The 19,083-nt window shown below is 51.3% G+C and overlaps 8 protein-coding genes across 8 annotated transcripts; 4 read left to right on the plus strand and 4 right to left on the minus strand.

The window, feature by feature from the left end:
- Positions 1-13: 13 nt before the first annotated feature.
- On the minus strand, positions 14-1,175 carry cspA (putative cell surface protein; the record flags this gene model as incomplete). The annotated part of the gene is made up of 1 exon (XM_071047465.1): positions 14-1,175. A coding segment is annotated over one exon (1,162 nt), but the record flags the coding sequence as incomplete, so codon positions are not given.
- Positions 1,176-2,670: 1,495 nt separating this feature from the next.
- BJX68DRAFT_34643 (DNA primase subunit PRI1) lies at positions 2,671-4,624 on the plus strand. The gene is made up of 3 exons (XM_071049009.1): positions 2,671-2,985; positions 3,038-3,235; positions 3,297-4,624. Exons 1-3 carry the CDS (start codon positions 2,753-2,755, stop codon positions 4,432-4,434), a joined length of 1,569 nt encoding a protein of 522 aa, XP_070892140.1. The 5' UTR covers positions 2,671-2,752; the 3' UTR covers positions 4,435-4,624.
- Positions 4,625-4,838: 214 nt separating this feature from the next.
- Positions 4,839-6,104, minus strand: BJX68DRAFT_273433 (MAM33 family protein; the record flags this gene model as incomplete). Its single annotated transcript, XM_071047466.1, has 5 exons — positions 4,839-4,864; positions 4,920-5,446; positions 5,523-5,581; positions 5,638-5,759; positions 5,909-6,104. The coding sequence occupies 5 exons, from the start codon at positions 6,102-6,104 to the stop codon at positions 4,839-4,841; spliced, it is 930 nt and encodes a 309-aa protein (XP_070892141.1).
- A 102-nt stretch (positions 6,105-6,206) lies between these two features.
- On the minus strand, positions 6,207-7,237 carry BJX68DRAFT_250501 (translation machinery-associated protein 16). Its single transcript, XM_071042264.1, has 3 exons — positions 6,991-7,237; positions 6,842-6,926; positions 6,207-6,782 (listed from the first exon to the last, which is right to left on the minus strand). Exons 1-3 carry the CDS (start codon positions 7,157-7,159, stop codon positions 6,500-6,502), a joined length of 537 nt encoding a protein of 178 aa, XP_070892142.1. The 5' UTR covers positions 7,160-7,237; the 3' UTR covers positions 6,207-6,499.
- Positions 7,238-7,315: 78 nt separating this feature from the next.
- BJX68DRAFT_34666 (putative exonuclease) lies at positions 7,316-10,138 on the plus strand. Its single transcript, XM_071049010.1, has 3 exons — positions 7,316-7,592; positions 7,649-7,796; positions 7,853-10,138. The coding sequence occupies exons 1-3, from the start codon at positions 7,580-7,582 to the stop codon at positions 9,945-9,947; spliced, it is 2,256 nt and encodes a 751-aa protein (XP_070892143.1). The 5' UTR covers positions 7,316-7,579; the 3' UTR covers positions 9,948-10,138.
- A 241-nt stretch (positions 10,139-10,379) lies between these two features.
- On the plus strand, positions 10,380-12,487 carry BJX68DRAFT_250506 (Fig1 domain-containing protein). The gene is made up of 3 exons (XM_071042265.1): positions 10,380-10,989; positions 11,046-11,496; positions 11,545-12,487. Exons 1-3 carry the CDS (start codon positions 10,959-10,961, stop codon positions 11,921-11,923), a joined length of 861 nt encoding a protein of 286 aa, XP_070892144.1. The 5' UTR covers positions 10,380-10,958; the 3' UTR covers positions 11,924-12,487.
- Positions 12,488-12,509: 22 nt separating this feature from the next.
- On the minus strand, positions 12,510-15,123 carry BJX68DRAFT_34691 (putative carboxylesterase). The gene is made up of 2 exons (XM_071049011.1): positions 13,904-15,123; positions 12,510-13,845 (listed from the first exon to the last, which is right to left on the minus strand). Exons 1-2 carry the CDS (start codon positions 14,903-14,905, stop codon positions 12,676-12,678), a joined length of 2,172 nt encoding a protein of 723 aa, XP_070892145.1. The 5' UTR covers positions 14,906-15,123; the 3' UTR covers positions 12,510-12,675.
- An 848-nt stretch (positions 15,124-15,971) lies between these two features.
- Positions 15,972-19,083, plus strand: BJX68DRAFT_34708 (uncharacterized protein). Its single transcript, XM_071049012.1, has 3 exons — positions 15,972-16,244; positions 16,385-17,940; positions 17,992-19,083. The coding sequence occupies exons 1-3, from the start codon at positions 16,226-16,228 to the stop codon at positions 18,808-18,810; spliced, it is 2,394 nt and encodes a 797-aa protein (XP_070892146.1). The 5' UTR covers positions 15,972-16,225; the 3' UTR covers positions 18,811-19,083.

Raw genomic sequence — 19,083 nt, forward strand, 5'->3', positions numbered from 1 at the left:
GCACCAGGAGTACTAGGGGCACCAGAAGCGCCAGGGGCACCAGGAGTACTAGGGGCACTAGAAGCGCCAGGGGCACCAGGAGTACCAGGCGCAGCAGGGCGACCAGGCTGTCCGGGAGCACCAGGCTGTCCGGGGGCACCAGGTTGTCCAGGAGCACTAGGCTGTCCAGGAGCACTAGGCTGTCCAGGAGCACCAGGCTGTCCAGGAGCACCAGGCTGTCCAGGAGCACTAGGCTGTCCAGGAGCACCAGGCTGTCCAGGAGCACTAGGCTGTCCAGGCGCAGCAGGGCTACCAGGCTGTCCGGGAACTGGAACTGGAACTGGTACTGGGGCAGGCGAAGAGCCCGGTGGCACAGGCACAGGCCGTGTAGTAGGGAAGACAGGCGGCGCGGTGCTGTTCTGGAACGGAGCAGTGCTGGTGGGGATGGCAGGGATGGTCGAGTTTTCGGCGCCAGTTGGCACAGGCGAAGAGCCCGGTGGCACAGGCACAGGCCGTGTAGTAGGGAAGACAGGCGGCGCGGTGCTGTTCTGGAACGGAGCAGTGCTGGTGGGGATGACAGGGATGGTCGAGTTTTCGGCGCCAGTTGGCACAGGACGGCCCGTTGGGATGGGCTGGCCTGTCGGGATGGGCTGGCCTGTCGGGATGGGCTGGCCTGTCGGGATAGGGCGACCAGTCGGGATGGGCCCGCCTGTTGGGCCGGGGAGGCCAGTAGGGCCAGGACCGGGGAGACCGGTAGGGCCAGGACCAGGGAGACCGGTAGGGCCAGGACCAGGGAGACCGGTAGGGCCAGGACCAGGGAGACCGGTAGGGCCAGGACCAGGGAGACCGGTAGGGCCAGGACCAGGGAGACCGGTAGGGCCAGGACCAGGGTTGCCAGTTGGGTTAGGACCAGGCACACCAGGAGGAGCAGTAGGCGGGGAACCGGGAGGGTTGGTCTCGTCCTCGATGAAGGTCGTGGTGACGGTAATGGTTTCGGTCAGAGTAATTGGGACCGTCAAGGTTCTGGTTCCCGAAGTAACGACAGACGAGGTAACCGGGCAAGAAGTTGTCGTGAAGGTCGTGGTCTTGGTAACCTGGGGCCCCACGGCCGGAGAGGACTCCGGAGCCTTGTGGTGGAGGAAATCACCCAAGGCTGGGCCGGACAAGGCCAAGAGAGCGGCGAACCTGTTGACCATTTCGAAGAAATAGTAGAAAGAACAGGCAGGAGAACTTTTGCGATAAACGAGTGAAGTGAGAGCGAGTGACCCTCTGCCTGTTGTAAGTTTGCGTGAACAAGAAAAGGAGCTCTAGACAGGAGGAGATTCAAGCTTATATCTCTCGAGAACGAGGGTGATTACCGTTTCCGACTGTAAATCAGTCGTGATAGAATTGGATACCACTGTAGTATCCGCTGGCACCAGGAGACATGCGTTAACAACCTCTGGGTCATGAGGGGAGCACATCCTACTGCCCAGTAATGACGACTGATAGGGGTAGTAGTCCGGCAGTACCATGGATGCTAGAGGAACACTTCAGGTGTGCAGATAAGCAGAAAGCAATTTTTAGAAGCTGTAGAAGCCTCTCACGATCAAAGCTTGAGTGTGGCATATCATAGTTCCATCGGAAAAAGGCTCCATATGATCCACTCCAATGTAGGAACGGATGGTAGGATGAATCCTGTCCCAAGGGACTACTTATGATGATGGCGTCATAGACTGAACAAGACTCCTGAAGAGAGAAAAGCGTCCGGTAATTTCTCCAATCGAATGGCTGTAGCCCCAAACTGGACATGTCCCTGAAAGTATACCTGCATATTCGGCAACTGGCAAACAATCAAGGGCGCAAGCATAGTTTTGGCCAGGAACAGGTTCACAGCGATATCCTTTGACATATCATCGTGGGCCTTCGAGATAGCTCCTTGGGGAGAGTCGCCCATGTTAGTTCTGAAGATCGCCTCTTGCTGCTTACTTGCTAACAGCTTGAGGGCATTTTCTCCGAGGAATGTGGGCCCTGCCCCAATGACTCGCCCGGAAATTTGGGCATAAGCAAGCTCGATGGCAGCACAAGACAAGCATCCGTTTCACGATAATCGTACTGGCCGGAGCTGGTTGGGGAAAGCCCTATGAGCATGAAATCCTGGTTCCACTCGGCGATTGAAGGGTCGCTGGCCACTTGAGGGCCGTTAAACTATGGAGGTCCCCCAAAAGTAATGCAGCAGAGAGTACTGAGAGCCCTGGGCGCGCAAGTGATGACTTCATGGTGGCGGGTGTGGAAATGTTCAGCCAAGCAGGCAGCTAGATAGCGCTGAGTAGCATTTCATCGAGCCCGGGACTATCTTCGGACGAGCCGTTCTGCCCATTGCGTGGTGCATTCGGCGCAGATGGTGATAGGTCTCTTGGAAGAAAACTGGGCAAAATGTAAGGGTCATCCAACAGGACAGAAAATATTCATGGAGCTCCCGCTTTCCGCAAACGGTGAGACGTAGCAAGGATGTTCCTGCAGGGCCCGAGAGGCACCGAAGGTTGATTTACGTTGATGCATGGGTGGGATGAAGTTGGAAAGTTTGACGCAGTGGCCGCTTGCGGCCATGATTGACTGACTCATTAAGTTGCACGTGAGCTACATGCGTCTTGGCATTTTCCTATAATGCAACTCAGGGCTCAGGGCTAATTGAAGACGCGTCCTTTGCGCGTCTTCACACGGAGTCGCGTTAATTGCTTGGGGATAGTAGGAACGACTAACGACAGGCCTCGACAACCACAAATCCATCACAATGCCACACTCGGTCGCTTCAGGTGGCTCTCCAGCCTCTCATAAAGACGAGGAACTCCTCCCAGATGCTCCTCCAACCGAAAATACTGCCGACACCTCGGAGCTCAATGGAGACAACATTGCGGAGAAGACTGCCGGTGTGAAGCTAGAAGACCTCTTCAACGACGAAGATGATGACGATAACGAGTTCCCAGCTTCCAGCGCACCTACCGATGTCAAAATGGAGAATACTAGGTGAGTTTGACCCCCAATGCAACAGGGATACGGTCTAATCCTGATTATCAAGTGCACCAGCGCGGCCGCCTGTTGAAGTCGATACAGAAACCATGCTAGCTTTCTACCAACGCCTATTCCCCTTTCGATATCTATTTCAATGGCTGAATCATGGGATCGTTCCTTCACCTGACTTTGGAAATCGCGAGTTCGCCTTGACACTACAGAACGATGCTTATCTACGATATCAATCATATACAACTGCGGATCTGTGAGTTCGCGCGCGAAAGCCTTGTTCCTATCGAATAGGTACTAATACAACTCTATCTTAGTTTTCGCAAAGATATCCTGAAGATGAACCCTTCGCGTTTCGAAATTGGTCCCGTCTACAACAGAAACCCGCGAGATCGCAAGACGTTGGGCAGTGGACAACTTAAGCCTCTCTCGAAAGAACTAGTGTTCGATATTGATTTGACCGATTACGATGACATCCGTTCGTGTTGCACGAAGGCAAATATCTGTGAAAAGTGCTGGGCTTTCGTGACAATGGCTATCAAAGTCGTCGACGCCGCCCTCCGCGAGGACTTCGGTTTCAAACATATCCTATGGGTTTATTCAGGTCGTCGTGGTGCTCACGCCTGGGTCTGTGACCCCCGCGCGCGAAGCCTCCCGGATGATCGGCGACGGGCTATTGCGGGCTATCTAGATCTCATCAGGGGAGGAACGCAGAGCGGCAAGCGCGTCAACCTCAAACGCCCTCTCCATCCCCACATTAACCGCAGTCTCGAAATCCTGAAGCCATATTTCGCTCAGACAACCCTCATCGACCAAGACACCTTCTTGAGCTCCGAACAAGCCCAGCGTCTTCTCTCCTTACTGCCAGACAAGGGCCTCAATGACTCCCTTCGAAAGAAATGGGACTCTGCGCCCAACCGCTCCAGTACCAGCAAATGGGCTGACATCGACGCCCTCGCCAAAACTGGCAAAAGCTCAACACTAAATACCACCTCACTGCGCGACGCAAAGCAGGACATCGTTCTCGAGTACACATACCCTCGCCTCGATTCCGAGGTCAGCAAGAAGATGATCCATTTGCTCAAAAGCCCCTTTGTCATCCACCCTGGAACTGGTCGCGTCTGTGTTCCCATCGACATTCGCAATGTCGAGAGCTTCGATCCCCTCTCCACGCCAACCGTTTCTCAGCTCTTGTCGGAAATCGATGCCTGGGATGCAGAGCATCCTGGTGGTGGTATGGCGGAGGGTCCAGAAGGCGAGGGAAGTGTGCCGGATGGCTCTGATGCTAGGGGAAATCGCAGGCTCCAGGACTATGAGAAAACTAGTCTCAAGCCGTACATTGATTATTTCCGTTCTTTCATCGCCGGGCTTCTGAAAGAGGAGCGCACGGGGAAGCGGGAGCGGGAGCGGGATGATGAGCCTGCGGAGGTCAAGACTGAAAGTATGGAGTTTTGATCAAGTCTCTAAGATTACTTTATCGATACGTGATGAATTTTCCTGGGTATGCTGAGCGGGTTGGAGTTTATGCATATTTTCCTGTCTCGATGGGTTGACGAATGGCGTTTGGGCTTTTGTATCTACGAAATTCTACTATTGATGGACTTAGTTTCCGCCCGAGTATATACTAGGTGACTTTGCATTAACTTTCTACCAGGATAAGGCCAATTAATGCTGAATGCATAATTACAACAGGTCCTTAATTCATTTCTTTCTATAAAAATACATGTACATCGCCCACTGTTAGAAGCAGCTCGAGATATCATAGCGGAACAACAAAGGTAAGTCAAAAGCTTTCACCAGGGAAGAATGATGAGTTGGGGTTTGAGTCGAGAGAGGATTATCGGGTGAATTCAACGCGCTTAAGCAGAGACGAAGTTCTTGACGCCTGAAGAAGAGGGTTAGAAAGGTAAATACGGGGCCTCAATAAGGGTGCGACTTACTCTCGAGCCAGCGGACATATTCCTTCTGCTCCTTAACCTGGATGTAGTCGGGGATCATGTTGGCAAGCTCGGCGTTGATGCCGCGCTCCTCAAGGTAACGCTCAAGGTAGGACTGCAGATCCTCATCGAGGTTTTCGAAGGGAGGGCCGGCGTACAGGCTCTGGCGGGCCCAGTCCTTCTCAGCGGTAACAGCATGGGCAAGGTCGGGCTTGGAGAAGAAGGAAACTTCTTCGATCTGGAAAAGGCCATCCTGAGCGAGGGTCTGGATGAGGAGGGCGCCGTTGCCGGGCTTCTCAATGGTCACATTGACGCGCGCGGGGAAGCTGGGCTCGAGGTCACGGTCGACATCGTCAAGCTCGCGGTCAGCGGGGGCGACGCTGTCCTCGGGGTGCTGTGCGATGTTTCCCCCACGGCCGGCGTTGACGGGCTGGTGACCCTGGAAGTCGATATCGTCGGTGAGGCCGGCATCAAAGTCATCCTGTTCGCTCAGGTTCTGGAGGTCGGCGACAGTAAATGTAAGGCGAATCCTAGACGTTGAATCTGAATTAGTCCGGCATGGGATTGCTTGGATTTTATAGGTGTTGTACTGCGGGACATACTCACTCTTCCTTGCCGAACTTCTTCGTTAGAACAACCTCCTGCTCTCCGGGAACATCCTTGACCTGGATATAATTAGTATCCGCGAGCTGCAAAAAAGCGTATCCCGGTATGCACATACCTCCCAAGAGTTGTTCTGCAGAACATACTGGATGTTCTGAACAGAGGAGTCCAGATCCTCGAGGCCGGACTCCTTCTCGTGCTTCAGTTCATCCTCGAGCTTTGCGGCAAGCTCAGCATCACCTATTGGACGAGCAAGTTAGCGATTTTGTTCGGAAGAATGATTCGCGTTAAGCTCCAGAGAGCTTAATGACCAGATTGAGCGGAAAGGAGAAATCTTCGGGTCAGGGACAAAGAATTTCTCAGAAGTTTCCGCTACTTCAGGTGCTTACCTTCAGCTTGTCTGAAGGCCCTGCATGTCGAAAAGGCAGCATACGAAGGTCTGATGGCTTGCTTCAAGGAGGGCTGGACGAAGCCGCTCTTGGGAAGATTTGACGCAGGTCGGAGAATGGCAGATCGAGACGATGTCGCGATTGATCGCGAGAAAGTGCGAGGCACCGAGCGGGCAAGTGTGCGAAGAGAAAGCATTGTGGATTTATAATGCGAAGAGAGATGGGGATGTAAGAGAAGTTGATGGTACTAATGAGAGCAGGAAGAGAAAGCAAAGGCAAATTGATGATGTGAACATTTCCTGATCAGGATCGACAGCGCCAAGACTTCCATCGGGACCTCTCGCCAACCGCCAATCATAAGCATCAAACCAAGAACCAACTTGAAGCTACCAACCTCTACAGCAACAGTCTTCAACTAACCAACGGGCGCTGTGTAGAATTGCAGTGGATATCTGACGCTGTGCAACGATTCGATGAGATAAAACCAGCTTTGAGTATAACTATGTAGAATAACGCCATTGTCCCATGGAGTATCATGAATATGTCCAAGTCATCAGTAAACGCACATGTACGGAGTAACTATCCGCACCATCATGACAGTCCCTTCGGTGGAAAGCTTGATGCTTGTTTTCCGCCATCTTTTGTTAGGCGGATGAACTTCATGGAGCTAAGACCGGACCAATTTTCATTCCACTTGGACAAGGCCTTGACCACATCCTCCTGGCTCAGATCAGGCATCCAAAAGCCTGTCTTGAATTCTTTATTTTCGGCATCTGTCCGTTGGAGAAGCGCCTCTTCCCTCTTGCTGGGCGGTCGACCTTTCCTCCTCTCACTCTGAAGTTGTTCAATCTCGGGAACGCTGCGATTGATAAACCTAGAGTCGACAAGATCAGCACGGCTCAGCCTATATAATGGATCATAAAGAAGGCATACCTTGTCACTAGATCCGCCATGTCATTATCAGAGAACGATACCGTCTCCTCCGAGATTGAGTCTCTAAAGTACCTGATGCGGTCCACTAAGGTCGGAACGTCAGCCCGTGCCCAACAACATCTCACAGAAGTGGCAACCAGAGTACGAACCGTGCGACTGTCTTCCCCTTGCCATGGTGGCGGAAATGCGAGCGACCCGGTCATCTCTAATACCAGCCCGCCGCAGCAACTTTGCGTCCCTGCTGTTCTCGTGGAGAGCATCGACGGCCCCCCGCTTCTTGGAGATGTGCTTTTGCACCTTCTGCAGTGACTTGGGCATGATGAGACTTATTCGACAAGTTCAGCTCTATCAACGGCTAATTTCTCTGGTGCAGTGGTTGATATCTCCGCCTTATGCTTTGTCCATTGGGGAATTTTTTTCTTTTGGCTGGCAGAAACTCAAGGCGGTGGGGGTGGACATAAGTCCGCTTCCAAGGCAACCAATCAGGAGCACACGCTCGCATCGCGTCTCAGGCGCGTTTTGGGGAGGGACGAGAGACTCGACAGGCAGTCCATGTCAAGCATTCCATTCTTGTTGTCGTCATTCTCTCATGGTGATACTGGCGGCTGCCTCCTTGATCTCTAGGACATGCGCACCACGTCGTTTGCTCTCTCTTGGCTTGCTTCTCATGCTCCACTAATGTCTCCCTTGGTTCTCTGATCAACACGAGGTGTACCGAGTCCTTAAAGGGTGCCCACGATGGGCATTAAAGGTGAGACACGCTGCAAAATCATTGTGTTTGAGCAAATCTTGTCTAACATTACTTAGGACTTCATGGCCTTCTCAAATCAATCCAGAAACCATGCCACCTGAAGAAGTTCAGTGGGCAAACCCTAGGGGTGGACGCATATGGGTGGTTACATCGTGGAACGGTTGCTTGTGCCGTTGATCTGGTGCTGGATAGGCCCACGACCAAGTAAGTAAAATTCAACTGGGTCTTCCATGTCTGATCTGGTGCTAATGTGATGCAAGGCACATTGATTTCGTCCTAAGCCGAGTCCGCATGCTTTTGTACTTTGGGGTTTCGCCCTATCTTGTTTTCGATGGTGATGATTTACCAAGCAAATCTGGTACGGAGCTGGACCGACAGCAGAGACGCAGGGAGAGTAAGGCTCTCGGGTTGGAGCTCTACCGGAAAGGACGAAATGCAGAGGCGTACCAAGAACTTCAGAAAGCCGTCGACGTGACACCGGTGATGGCGCGCCAGTTAATTGAAGAACTGAAGAAACTGGATGTGCAATATGTGGTTGCTCCGTATGAAGCTGATGCACAACTGGTATATTTGGAGCAACACGGCTTTATTGACGGCATCATCTCTGAGGACTCCGATTTGCTTGTGTTTGGTGCCAGGCGACTGCTATCCAAGCTTGATCAGCACGGCGACTGCATTGAGATTAACCGAGCTGATTTCAGTGCCTGTCGAGAAGTCAGCTTTGTAGGTTGGACGGACGCTGAATTCAGACGCATGTGTATCCTCAGCGGCTGCGACTACTTGCCCAACATTTCTCGGATTGGGCTAAAAACCGCCTATCGCAGCATTCGAAAGTTCAAGAATGTGGAAAAGGCTCTCCGGATGTTACAGTTCGAGGGCCAGTACCATGTTCCCGCTGATTACCTCCAGAATTTCAAGCAGGCTGAACTTACGTTTCTGTACCAGCGCGTGTTCTGCCCGAAGGCTGGTAAACTTGTGACATTGACGCCGCCTGAGGACGGTGTGAACGTCGAAGAACTTGCATTCATTGGTGATGACATGAACCCTGAGACTGCTGTCGGAGTCGCTCGCGGCGATCTGGACCCCACAACAAAAGAAACGCTTGCATTGAAGCCACTGGATTCCATCAAAGCGGAGCACAAGAAGATGGTTCCTTCGTTGGATCGGCGGCAAACTCTTGGCTCGTTATCCGAACTCAAACCATCGAAGCCTATCAATTCATTCTTCACCCCTAAACGCGTTCCACTTGCCGAGTTGGACCCAAACAGCCTTACACCTTCGCCGAGCCAACAACGACTGCTTCAGCGTCATGCAAATACCTCCTGGGACGCTAGCCCTGCTCAATCCCAGCCACTAGGCGCGAGATCTGCCCCTACAACCGGGCCGGTCAATAGACTCTCGAGTCCACTTGTGAGAAGTGCAGAGCGGTCTTCGTTTTTAGCGCGCGCTTCGAAGTTATCAACCCTGCAACCTGCCAAACGCCAAAGGCTGTGCTCGGAGACTGATGAAGCTAGCCCCGTCAGTACACCAGGAGGCCGCAGCCGCTTCTTTGCAGTCGGTTCGAGCGAGTGTACCCCTAGTGGAGGACAAAAGTCCACACGCACCAAAAAAGCGCGCAAGTCTACGCTAGATGTTTTCTCGGACGATGTGGCGGAAGACATTATGTCGCAACTTGTCGACCCGAGTCAAGCACCTGAGAAGCAGAATTGCTGCGAATCTTCGAAAGTTCCTAGCAAGAATACCGAGGCAAATAGCGAAGAAGTCCAGACTCCGGCGACCCTGAAAGATGCAGCCATTAGCGCGCAGGCCAATCGCAAGGAACAAATACTCACTAGCTCGGTTGATTGCGAGACGCCGTCTAAAACAGTGAGCGCAGACTCTGACCCTCAAGTTTTCCATCAGGTGCTCGACTATCACATCAAAACACAAAATTCTGCGATACTCTCAAAATACCGCTTCAAGGCTGATGCTAATGCGACTAGCTTTGACCTAGAGGCCTCAGCCGTAAGGGCACCGGGAACTGGACCGGTGCCAAAATTGGGTAGTAACTTGCTCAGAACCTCTCAACCCAAGAGACTCACGCCCTTGCAACGTCTGGGTCAAAATGCTTTGGCAAGGTCTCGATCCATGAATAGCATGCCTACATCTCCTTTGACATGGAGCACTTCGGCTGCAAGTGAGAAAAGACTCTGTTTAACCCCAAGCGATCCGAGTCCTGCACCCAGTCAGGGTAGCGAAGATCTGATGGTCCCAGATAGCGAGGAGGAAGACGAGGGTGATGAAGATGGCGACGATACTAGTCGAGCAAGGCTGGCAGCTTTGGACCTCAAGCGATTCTCTTTCACGACTAAGTAGAGCACGATTGTTGGCATAACATAGCATCCTTCTAGCCGTTCGGCACAGTAGAGTTTGGTTGAGTTCATTGCCTCAGGTTACTCATTCTGATTTTTGGTAGACAGACTAGGAGTTAGGTGACAAGTTTCTGTTGGTGTATTAAATAATCTCATATTTGGCAGCATTGGAAGTCGGGAAAACATGAATCGTCCCCTCACCTGGACTTTGAAGTTGAAGAGGCTCATCTAAGATTAGAAACTGGGGAAGATCCCTGAGTCCGTGGTTGGCGCTAGTCCCGACATAGCTGTAATCTGATCTGTGGGCCCGATCTGCCGTGGCTGCCTTGGAGCAGAAGGCGGTGGAGCTGGTTACCGGGGAAGCGGAGCAGGTAAACAAAGGGCGTTGGCCCAGCCTCCCGAATAGTGCGGAGTGAGATTCTATACAGTCCAGCCACCCGACTATTCTCCCAGAGACCCAGGTGGTGACGCTCTTTCAGTTTCGCAAATTCGGTGGCAGGAAAAACCCGGTCATTTGGGCTGCAACTGTGGATTTGTCCAGCTACGAACTCTCTCTCCCTCTCCATCTTCCTCCACTATACCTCTCTCTACAACTACCGTCTAGACCTTAATTGCCATTGCAACTGGGTCATTGAGCGGCGATACTTTGACACACTATTATCTGACCACTCTGAATACTCCCAGGTTATCCTGTCGAATACCGCGAGATAAATCCCGTACATTCTTTCGATCTTGGTCGTCATTCCTCTCATCTCGATTATCGACGCCCGCATTCCAGGTCGCTGCTGTCACTACATTCTTTTAAGCGGGTCAGACGTCGTTGGTCTACTTGGGAATTGACATTTCACAATCGACATTCGAGTTCGGCGAGTTCGTGAATCGTTTACTCGGTTGATAAGGGTGGCATTTGGCTACTAGGCAAGGTGTGCAGGACGAAAGACACTCCTTCTCGGGGTTCCGGGAAGAGAGGGACTAAGCGCAAAGGAGGAAAAGAGAAGGCACCATTTTGTTGAAAATGGCGACCAGATTTGGCACCGGCTTTGGCCGTGAGTACTACGTACTTTCGATCTCGACTCGACGTCAGCTAACCGTGGGAATGTAGGGTTTATCCCGATGATCGGATATCACCACGTGCTGATGATCTTGATCGCTGTTATTATCATTCTTCTATGTGAGTCGTCTCACCATCTGGACCATACGAATCGCAGCTCACATGGTTTGCCAGCACTATTACTCGCGGGATGCTCGTCATCATCTCCGCAAATACCTGACATTTTCCTCATTTCCATGTACTATGAGCGGTACGATCCAGTATTCAGTCTTGCTCAGGTAGATCCTGGAGTTGTGACGGCCACGGCAAATATTGTTGGAGGTGCACAGATGGAGGTCCGCGTGGGATACTTTGGAATCTGTGTCCAACCGGACGGTGGCTCGTACATCTGCAACGCCAACGCGACAGCTTTGGCTGAGATTGTTACTGTCGATCAAGATCCTCTGAATCTAATCTGGGTTGCGTCAACGTTCAAGGATGCAGTGGTGTTCCCGTACCTGATGTAAGTCTAGCAATTTCCCTTGTTGACGATAACCCTAACTTGCCACAGAATTATCGCCGTCATCCTTTCCTTCTTTTGCTTCATTATCCTCGCAACTTTCCCTGGATGGCACGAGGAAGTTGACGCCAGCGGATCCGAAGTCGAAGTCAAGCCTTTCCCGTCGCGCCCTGTATCCCAGGTCGCCCTCGCCCTCATCTTCATTGCCGCGGTCTTCGTGCTCGTGTCCGTGTTATGGCAGCATACAGCGTCAGTCGCAGCAAGCACAATAGCTCAAGATCTAGGGAACGGCAGCGTCAGAAGTGGTGTTGGAACCTCCGCAATGGTTCTGGGTTGGTTCGGTTTCGCCCTGATGGTGATCGTATCAATCGGATTGCTCGTCATGATTCTCAACCTACGGTTGCTTGGGCAATTGACGGACGAGGAGTGATAGACCCTTGGCCAATTTCCTATGTTATTTCCCGACTTTCGTTCTGCTTTTTACATCTCCCGATCCATGCTCAAAATACCCACGACACACAACTACACGAATACCCGCACCGCAAACGACGACACATGAATAATATGAGAAATCTCCCAATGATCGGTATGGACATCATGAAAGATAATGATCGCACCTATTCCTGGATGATCTGGTACCTTCTACGTTCCGACACAACAACCTCCCAACAACATACAACACGACCTCCCTGGCTTGGTTTTTATGCTCCGCTCATCACCATCGCAACATGTACATCCCCGCGCGACTTATACTACAACCATTGATGCATCTTTCTGTGCTGTATAAAGAGTTTTCTATTTTACATCTTCTGTTTCTCTCCGCGTTATCCTTTTACAATGGTTCGATTGGACCTGGGTACTATGGGGCGGACGAACTGGAATGGACTGGAATGATTGGTATGGATATGGATAGGGATATGGAGATGATACAGAAATGGATAAATTACATATATCCAAGCTAAACTGTTGAAATGATCATATAATTTTGGTCAACTATATCTCTAGGTAACGTAGCACCTAAATGAAATTGTAGATCTCGAAATTGTAGTACCCTAATCTTCATTATATATATACCTCGCCCAGTGATATAGATGGATCCAATTTTGTGTTATATACACTAGCTCCATCGAGCCAGTAGTAGTAAAGAAACAACCTTAACCAGAAACAGTCAACCAAAGTCACTCAGCGGAACCCCTCCACCACCTCACTATCAGGCTCATGACCAAGATAATGCGTAATCGGCAACCCCAGAAACTCGCACTGCTCCACGTCCCGAAACGTACCCTTCTCGCTCGGAAAATCCAGCAGCTGAATTGGCCCCTCGACCCCCTTCACAGATTGCCACTTATCAAACGCATTGACCGCGTCCAGTGTAAGGCGATAACCTCGTGCAGCAAGAAAGTCCTTATGCGGATTCGGATTTCCCGTCCTGACGAACTGCGCAAAGTATGCGGAGATTAGCTGCGCAGTATGTAGATCTAGAGCGTCCCGCATGTATTCGATGTTGCCGAAGATGAAAGGGATGTCGTCGCCGTGGAGCCGGAAGTAGGGGAGGTCCGGGTCGCCGAGCGGGAAATCTGGTGTTTGGGATGGGGAGCCAAGGGAGTTAGAGTTAGGGCTGCCGCTTATTGTGCGTTGAGTTTGATAATAGTATGCTCTTTTGAAGACGCGGGTGGAGATTCCTGCGATGAGGGCGGCTTGCGTTGGGCAGCGGGTTAGAAGGTCGGTGGCTATTCGTTGGGCGATCGTGAAGGCGTCCAAAGTGAGGTTCCCCGTGTTTGGGGAGGGGAAGAGGCCTGAGTCGAGGATGCGTTGGGCCTTTGCGGGTGTGATATGGAGGGATTCGGCGACGCCTTCGACTTCGGTGGTTATGGTGGTTGAGGGGTAGGTAGCGAAAGATGCGCCCTCATTAGCTGTGTTTCCAAAGATGACGGGGACATTTGGTCTGCCTTGTGTTCGTTCAAGAAGGTTGAGGGTCGGCGTGTTGATGTATTTCCCGTCCTGAACGATGTGGCGCGCGACTGTGGGAAGATTCACCAGAGTTGATGCAGGTACTTCCTTCAGACAGGATACTTGCTGCTCAATAGGACCTTCACTGCAGCCTGCTTCAGAGAAGATATTCTGGCCAGTACTGTGGTACGAGTCGGGGATGCTCATATAGGTGCCGTATGTGGTTTCACTACTTCCAGGAGTACGTCCGCCCAAGTCTGATATCGCAATAGCACCCTGAAACTTGCCCAGGGTGGTGGGCGAACCTAAGAGGGCCTTCACGGAGGTAGCCCCGGCTGATTGGCCGATGATGGTGATTTGCTTAGGGTCACCACCAAACTGAGCGATGTTTTTGATAGTCCACTGCATTCATTAGCAAATCCGCCAAAGATTCTTAGGCAGGTGCGAGAGGAGTGGGTACCTCGAGAGCGAGGGACTGATCAGCAATTCCATAGTTTCCGCGGATATCAGTACCCGGGACAGCTAAGAAGCCTAACGTTGAGAGTCGATAATTCAAAGAAACGACCACGATATCCTCCCGAGAGGCAAGGTTTCCACCGTCAGTCATAGGATCTGAACCCGTGCCATCTGTGAAATCCCCACCATGGATCCAGAAGAGAACCGGTCGTAGGTCGTTTGTGGAATTTAGCCTCGGAATGTACGGTGTCTGTATGTTCAAATGGAGGCAGTTCTCGCTTCCTCCATCGACTTGCGCACACCTAGGCCCGTATTCGGTGGCGTAAATCGTGCGAGACTTGCCAGAATATGGCTTTGGATAGGAGAATCGGAGGGGAGGATCGGCATATGGTATGCCCAAGAACCGGAAGGACTTTTGATCTCGAGATCCAATGTATGTGTTGCCCGTTGACTTCACTCGGATGAGTTTCCGCGCCATGTCCCTTCCTTTTGTACTGCCACCGGCACTTGTCTGAGTACACAGGACCGGAAGTTGGACGTCTCGAGAAGGGAAAGAGGAGTGCTCGAAATGTTCATCAGCCTTGTTGACAGTGAGCACTCCATTTCGTACGTAGAAACGGCCGCGTGCGTCCTCCCCGGTCAAACCCTTAGAGTAGAAGAAGTATGAAAACAAGTCCAGAAAGTCTTCCTTGAACTCTAAAAAGGTGGAAAAGGAGATCATCGACTCTCCGATCTCTTCGCAAGCGTCGCGGATATCATGTTGCCCCATGGGGTCCAGAAGGATCGCACCAACATGGTTTCTATCGTCGGATGCATTCAGGTTGTTCTGGTAAAGAAGAGTAAGCGAGCTTTTCTCATTAACCATTCGACCGTATCCATCATGAAGAGAGTTGCGAGAACCCTGCGTCAGTAAAACCTGAGGGTCGCTCTCAGGCACAGAATCACGGGACAGCTTCACCCCAAGCGCATTGAGGGCAAAAAAGGCGACCACAAAGATAAGAATCATTGCTCTGGTATCGTATTAAGCGACTGCTCGCTCACATCCTTATAAGAGAGTCGTTTGCCTCGCACTTGGGAAGGGTGTTAGACGACCGGATGCGGAACATCCAGCAATTCATCCGCAATCAGGACATTCTCAGAATCTCAATTTAGGGCCCTTGTCCATAATATATTCGAGTCCTCTTGCGCCTTTTCGGCTCTTGGGATGGGTCATTTGGCACTGTCGGCCGCATTTGCGGACCGAGAAGCGGGGGAGTCTTCAGCTGCTGGCGCCAGTCAAAGCGTGTTCTCGACCCTTTCGAGCTCATTTCATATGCCAAACTTTGTGAAATCGAACGATGGCTGACGCCAAGGCAATAGCACGAAGACACTGTGTCTAGCAGTGAGACAGGTTTGGTGGAACAAGATAATGAAAAAGCGAATTGTCCAGCAACTTGGTTGGCCATGTGTCGAGCTTGCGGCTTTGGAGGCCAATTGTCGAGATCGCAATTCAGGGCCCAGACGGACTTGCGGAGACCCTTTTCTGAACCAGTTGACGGTTCGACTACGGGACTAGCGGACCCAGCGCTGAAATTGCAATTGAATCGGATCACGTTGCTTGATCAGGGGTTAAATCCACCAATTGCACGCGCTAGTTCATTCCGTTAACTTTGAAGTCCAGGCCAGGCCGACACTAATACGAGAGAGACCCGGAGGCTCGGAGGATCTGAAGAGAACATTTGCAGACAGGATCCCAGATGCCTCTCAGTCAAGGTGGAAGGAATCTGGATAATGTTCGGGGAGAAGAAGGTGTGGTGGTTAGCGATGTATTGATTGCTTCACAACATAGTAAACTGTCAGCCTCCCGATGACCTTTATTTCCCCTAAAAGTCAAACTTGCTGGCCAAATTGCTCATGAAGACGACTTAATGTTAGTATTATGTTACAGGCTCAGTTTATGCTGTGTAGCCCTTCAGTGCAAAAAGTCCCAAGAATGAGCGCCACACTGTGCCACACTGCGCCACAAGGTTGCCACTGAGCGATGACATAACCCAAACTTGTTCAATTATTTACGTATTTTGTTAGGGAATGTCAAAGGGAAAAAAAGTCCAGCATATCATCACTTTTTCTTTTGACTTCAGCCTGTGCTTTGGACTATAGCCCCGGGTATTTCCTTGACGGGTGGTGAGTCGTCACCCTCTGCTAAGCACCTCATTTCTTACGTCTCAAAATTATATACGGCTCCTTCTTTAATCCCTGCTCTTGGGGCCACTTTACTCTCCGCATCCGCAAAACAAACAAACCGCCCTTCCAAGGCTGTTGCTAAGCAGCCAGAGATACCACCAACATGTTTATGCTCCGAAATGGTATGTCTTCCTTCTCTGCTTGCTCATCCTCGTCTTTTGTTTTTGAAGGTTTACCCCGCGATTTACCCCTCCTTCATACCGCCCTCACACCACCTTCTGTTTGGCCATCTGTCATTGACTTCCTCGTCCTACACCTACAGTGAGCAAGTTTATATTCGGCGATAGCTCCAAAGAATCTATCATAGACATCCCTCAAGGCCAGCTCTACCTTGTTCGTCCGCTTTCACCAAAAGGCTACTCTGAGCTTATCTTCAAGGACGCCGCCGCCTCGATCCGACGGACCGGCCAAGAATTCCAGTACCAGCTCGTTATACAACGCGCGTACGAGGAGGGCGAGGAGGAACTTGGTGAAGACGAAGACGGCGAAGGTGTTGCGGATAGCTTGGACAAGGACGAGAAGGCCTTCCTTCTTGACCAAAACCTTCACTTTCGCTCCGAGGTTCGCGAGGGCGGCTCAAAGATCCTCGCTTGGAGGGATCTGAGTGGCGACGTCGGTGACCTCTTCGAGTTTGTCTGCGATCCTTCCGTCCCGTCGGACAAGGTTTCCACCTTTGAGCTAGCAGCTCTCCAGTGCCAGTACGAGCGCAAATACCGTCGAAGCGCCCAGCGGGCCACACAAGAAGAGCTCCAGGAATTCTCCTTCCAGGAAGAGAAACCGATACCCTCAGCAAGCCCTATTGCATCTCCAGCAAAGTCACCCGCACACTCCCTCACTTCTGGTGACACAACTATGGTTCGAGATACAGAATATACCCGTGCCAAAAAGCAGCTTGCTGCTCCGGCCGCGACCGATGCGCCCACCGTCGCTCCCCCTTCTGCTGCCCATCCAGAGGCGAGAGAAACTTTGGCTCAAGAGAAAGCTGAGCTGCACCTCTTCGACTTGCCATCTGGAACTTTTGTCCTCAAAGACGCTAATGTTGTTGCAACTGTGACGGAGGTTGGTGACTGGCAATACTGGCTTCAGATCAGTGGCGATGACAGGGATTGGTTAGGGCAAGCTGTGATTGCAGATATCAACCCGGTATTCAATTTCGAATACTTGTCTTTCATTTTCAACCACTACGATGAAAATGGTTCTGCGTACTCCTGGCTTTTACGCTTCAAGGATCAAGTTACTGAAGAGAGATTCCAGCAGGGCTTGTTACAAGCGCTTTGGGAACAGTTGAACGAGGTCAAATGGACTAAGGTCAAAGACAACGACAAGGACTATGTCCTCGACGCATTCCAGGATTTAACTTTGGAGGATGCCGATCAAGCGGCAGAGGCGGATGAAGAAGAGGAAGAGGAGGAAGAAGAAGAAGACCAATACGATGGTCAACGCAGCGAACACTACGACTCCGATGAAGAGCAGGACGACGTAGTAACGCGTGATGATGACGGAAATGTCAACTCCCAGCTTGCTGTCGGTTACAAGCATGACCGCTCTTTCGTCGTGCGTGGCTCAAAAATTGGAGTTTTCAAGCACACGCCGGACAACAATCTCGAGTTTTCGACCAATATTTCCAAGGTGGAAACGCCCAAGGGCAAGCTGTTCAGTCCTAAGAAGGTTATGCTGCACGCGGAGGATTCAAATATGATTCTCCAGAACAGCGATAACCCTAACTCTCTCTACCGAATGGATTTGGAGTATGGTAAGATCGTCGACGAATGGAAGGTTCACGATGATATCCCGGTGCACACATTTGCGCCTGAGAGTGTAAGTCCAGTTTATGCAGGCCCTTGAGATTTCGATACTAACATATTGCAGAAATTCTCGCAAATGACTTCCGCTCAGCCGTTTGTGGGAGCCTCTCACAACGCGCTTTTCCGGGTTGATCCTCGTGTATCCGGAAACAAGCTAGTGGAAGCCGAACTCAAGCAGTACGCTAGCAAGAACGATTTCTCTGCTCTGGCTACGACCGAGAAGGGTTACCTTGCTGTCGCCTCCAATAAGGGTGACATTCGCATGTTCGACCGCCTGGGAATCAACGCCAAGACGCATATTCCTGCGCTGGGAGAAGCTATTATCGGTCTAGACGTGTCTGCTGATGGCCGCTGGGTCCTTGCTACTTGCCGGACCTACCTCCTCCTCATTGACTCAATGCAGAAGGAAGGCAAGAATGAAGGCAAGCTTGGATTTGAGCGCTCATTTGCCAAAGACTCCAAACCTCAACCTCGACGCCTGGGTCTCCAGCCTGCCCACGTTGCTCAGTTCCAGCATGAAACGAAGAAACCGATTTCTTTCACCCCTGCCCGCTTCAATACTGGTGTCGATAGCCAGGAAACATCCATTGTCACAGCCACTGGTCCTTTCATCATCACGTGGAGCCTGAAGAAGGTCACCTCTGGCCGCAAGGATCCGTACACCATTAAGCGCTACTCCGAGGAGGTCATGGCGGACAACTTCCGGTTTGGTTCGGATAAGAATGTCATTGTCGCTCTTCCTAACGAAGTCAACATGGTCGCGAAGAGGGCCCTTCAGAAGCCCACTCGTGAAAGCATTGCTGGTCCGGTCACACCCAGTCGCCGCAGCACTCGCTGGGGCAGTAGACTTGGAAGAGACGACATTGTCAACTCGCCTTATTAGATACTTTTCCTTTTGTTCTTACGTCGGTCACGTTGTGATGATTCTCGATTTCGACAACTGCATACCCCTGTCGTTTGTATTTTACTGCTTTACTTCAAGCTATTGATTTATCGTCTTCAATCTTCCAATTGGCTTCTGACTTTCGTAACCTTGGTATATGTTGGTTCTTTGTTGAGCCGGGCTGCGTTTGGTTCAACCATCAAAGTAGATAGACAAGTAGCTAGTAATATAAACACATACGGTGAATATTTTTTTAATCTTAATTGATTGGCA

This window comes from Aspergillus pseudodeflectus, assembly GCF_044049435.1.
Source record: "Aspergillus pseudodeflectus strain CBS 756.74 chromosome Unknown BJX68scaffold_112, whole genome shotgun sequence".
Lineage (NCBI taxonomy): Eukaryota > Fungi > Ascomycota > Eurotiomycetes > Eurotiales > Aspergillaceae > Aspergillus > Aspergillus pseudodeflectus.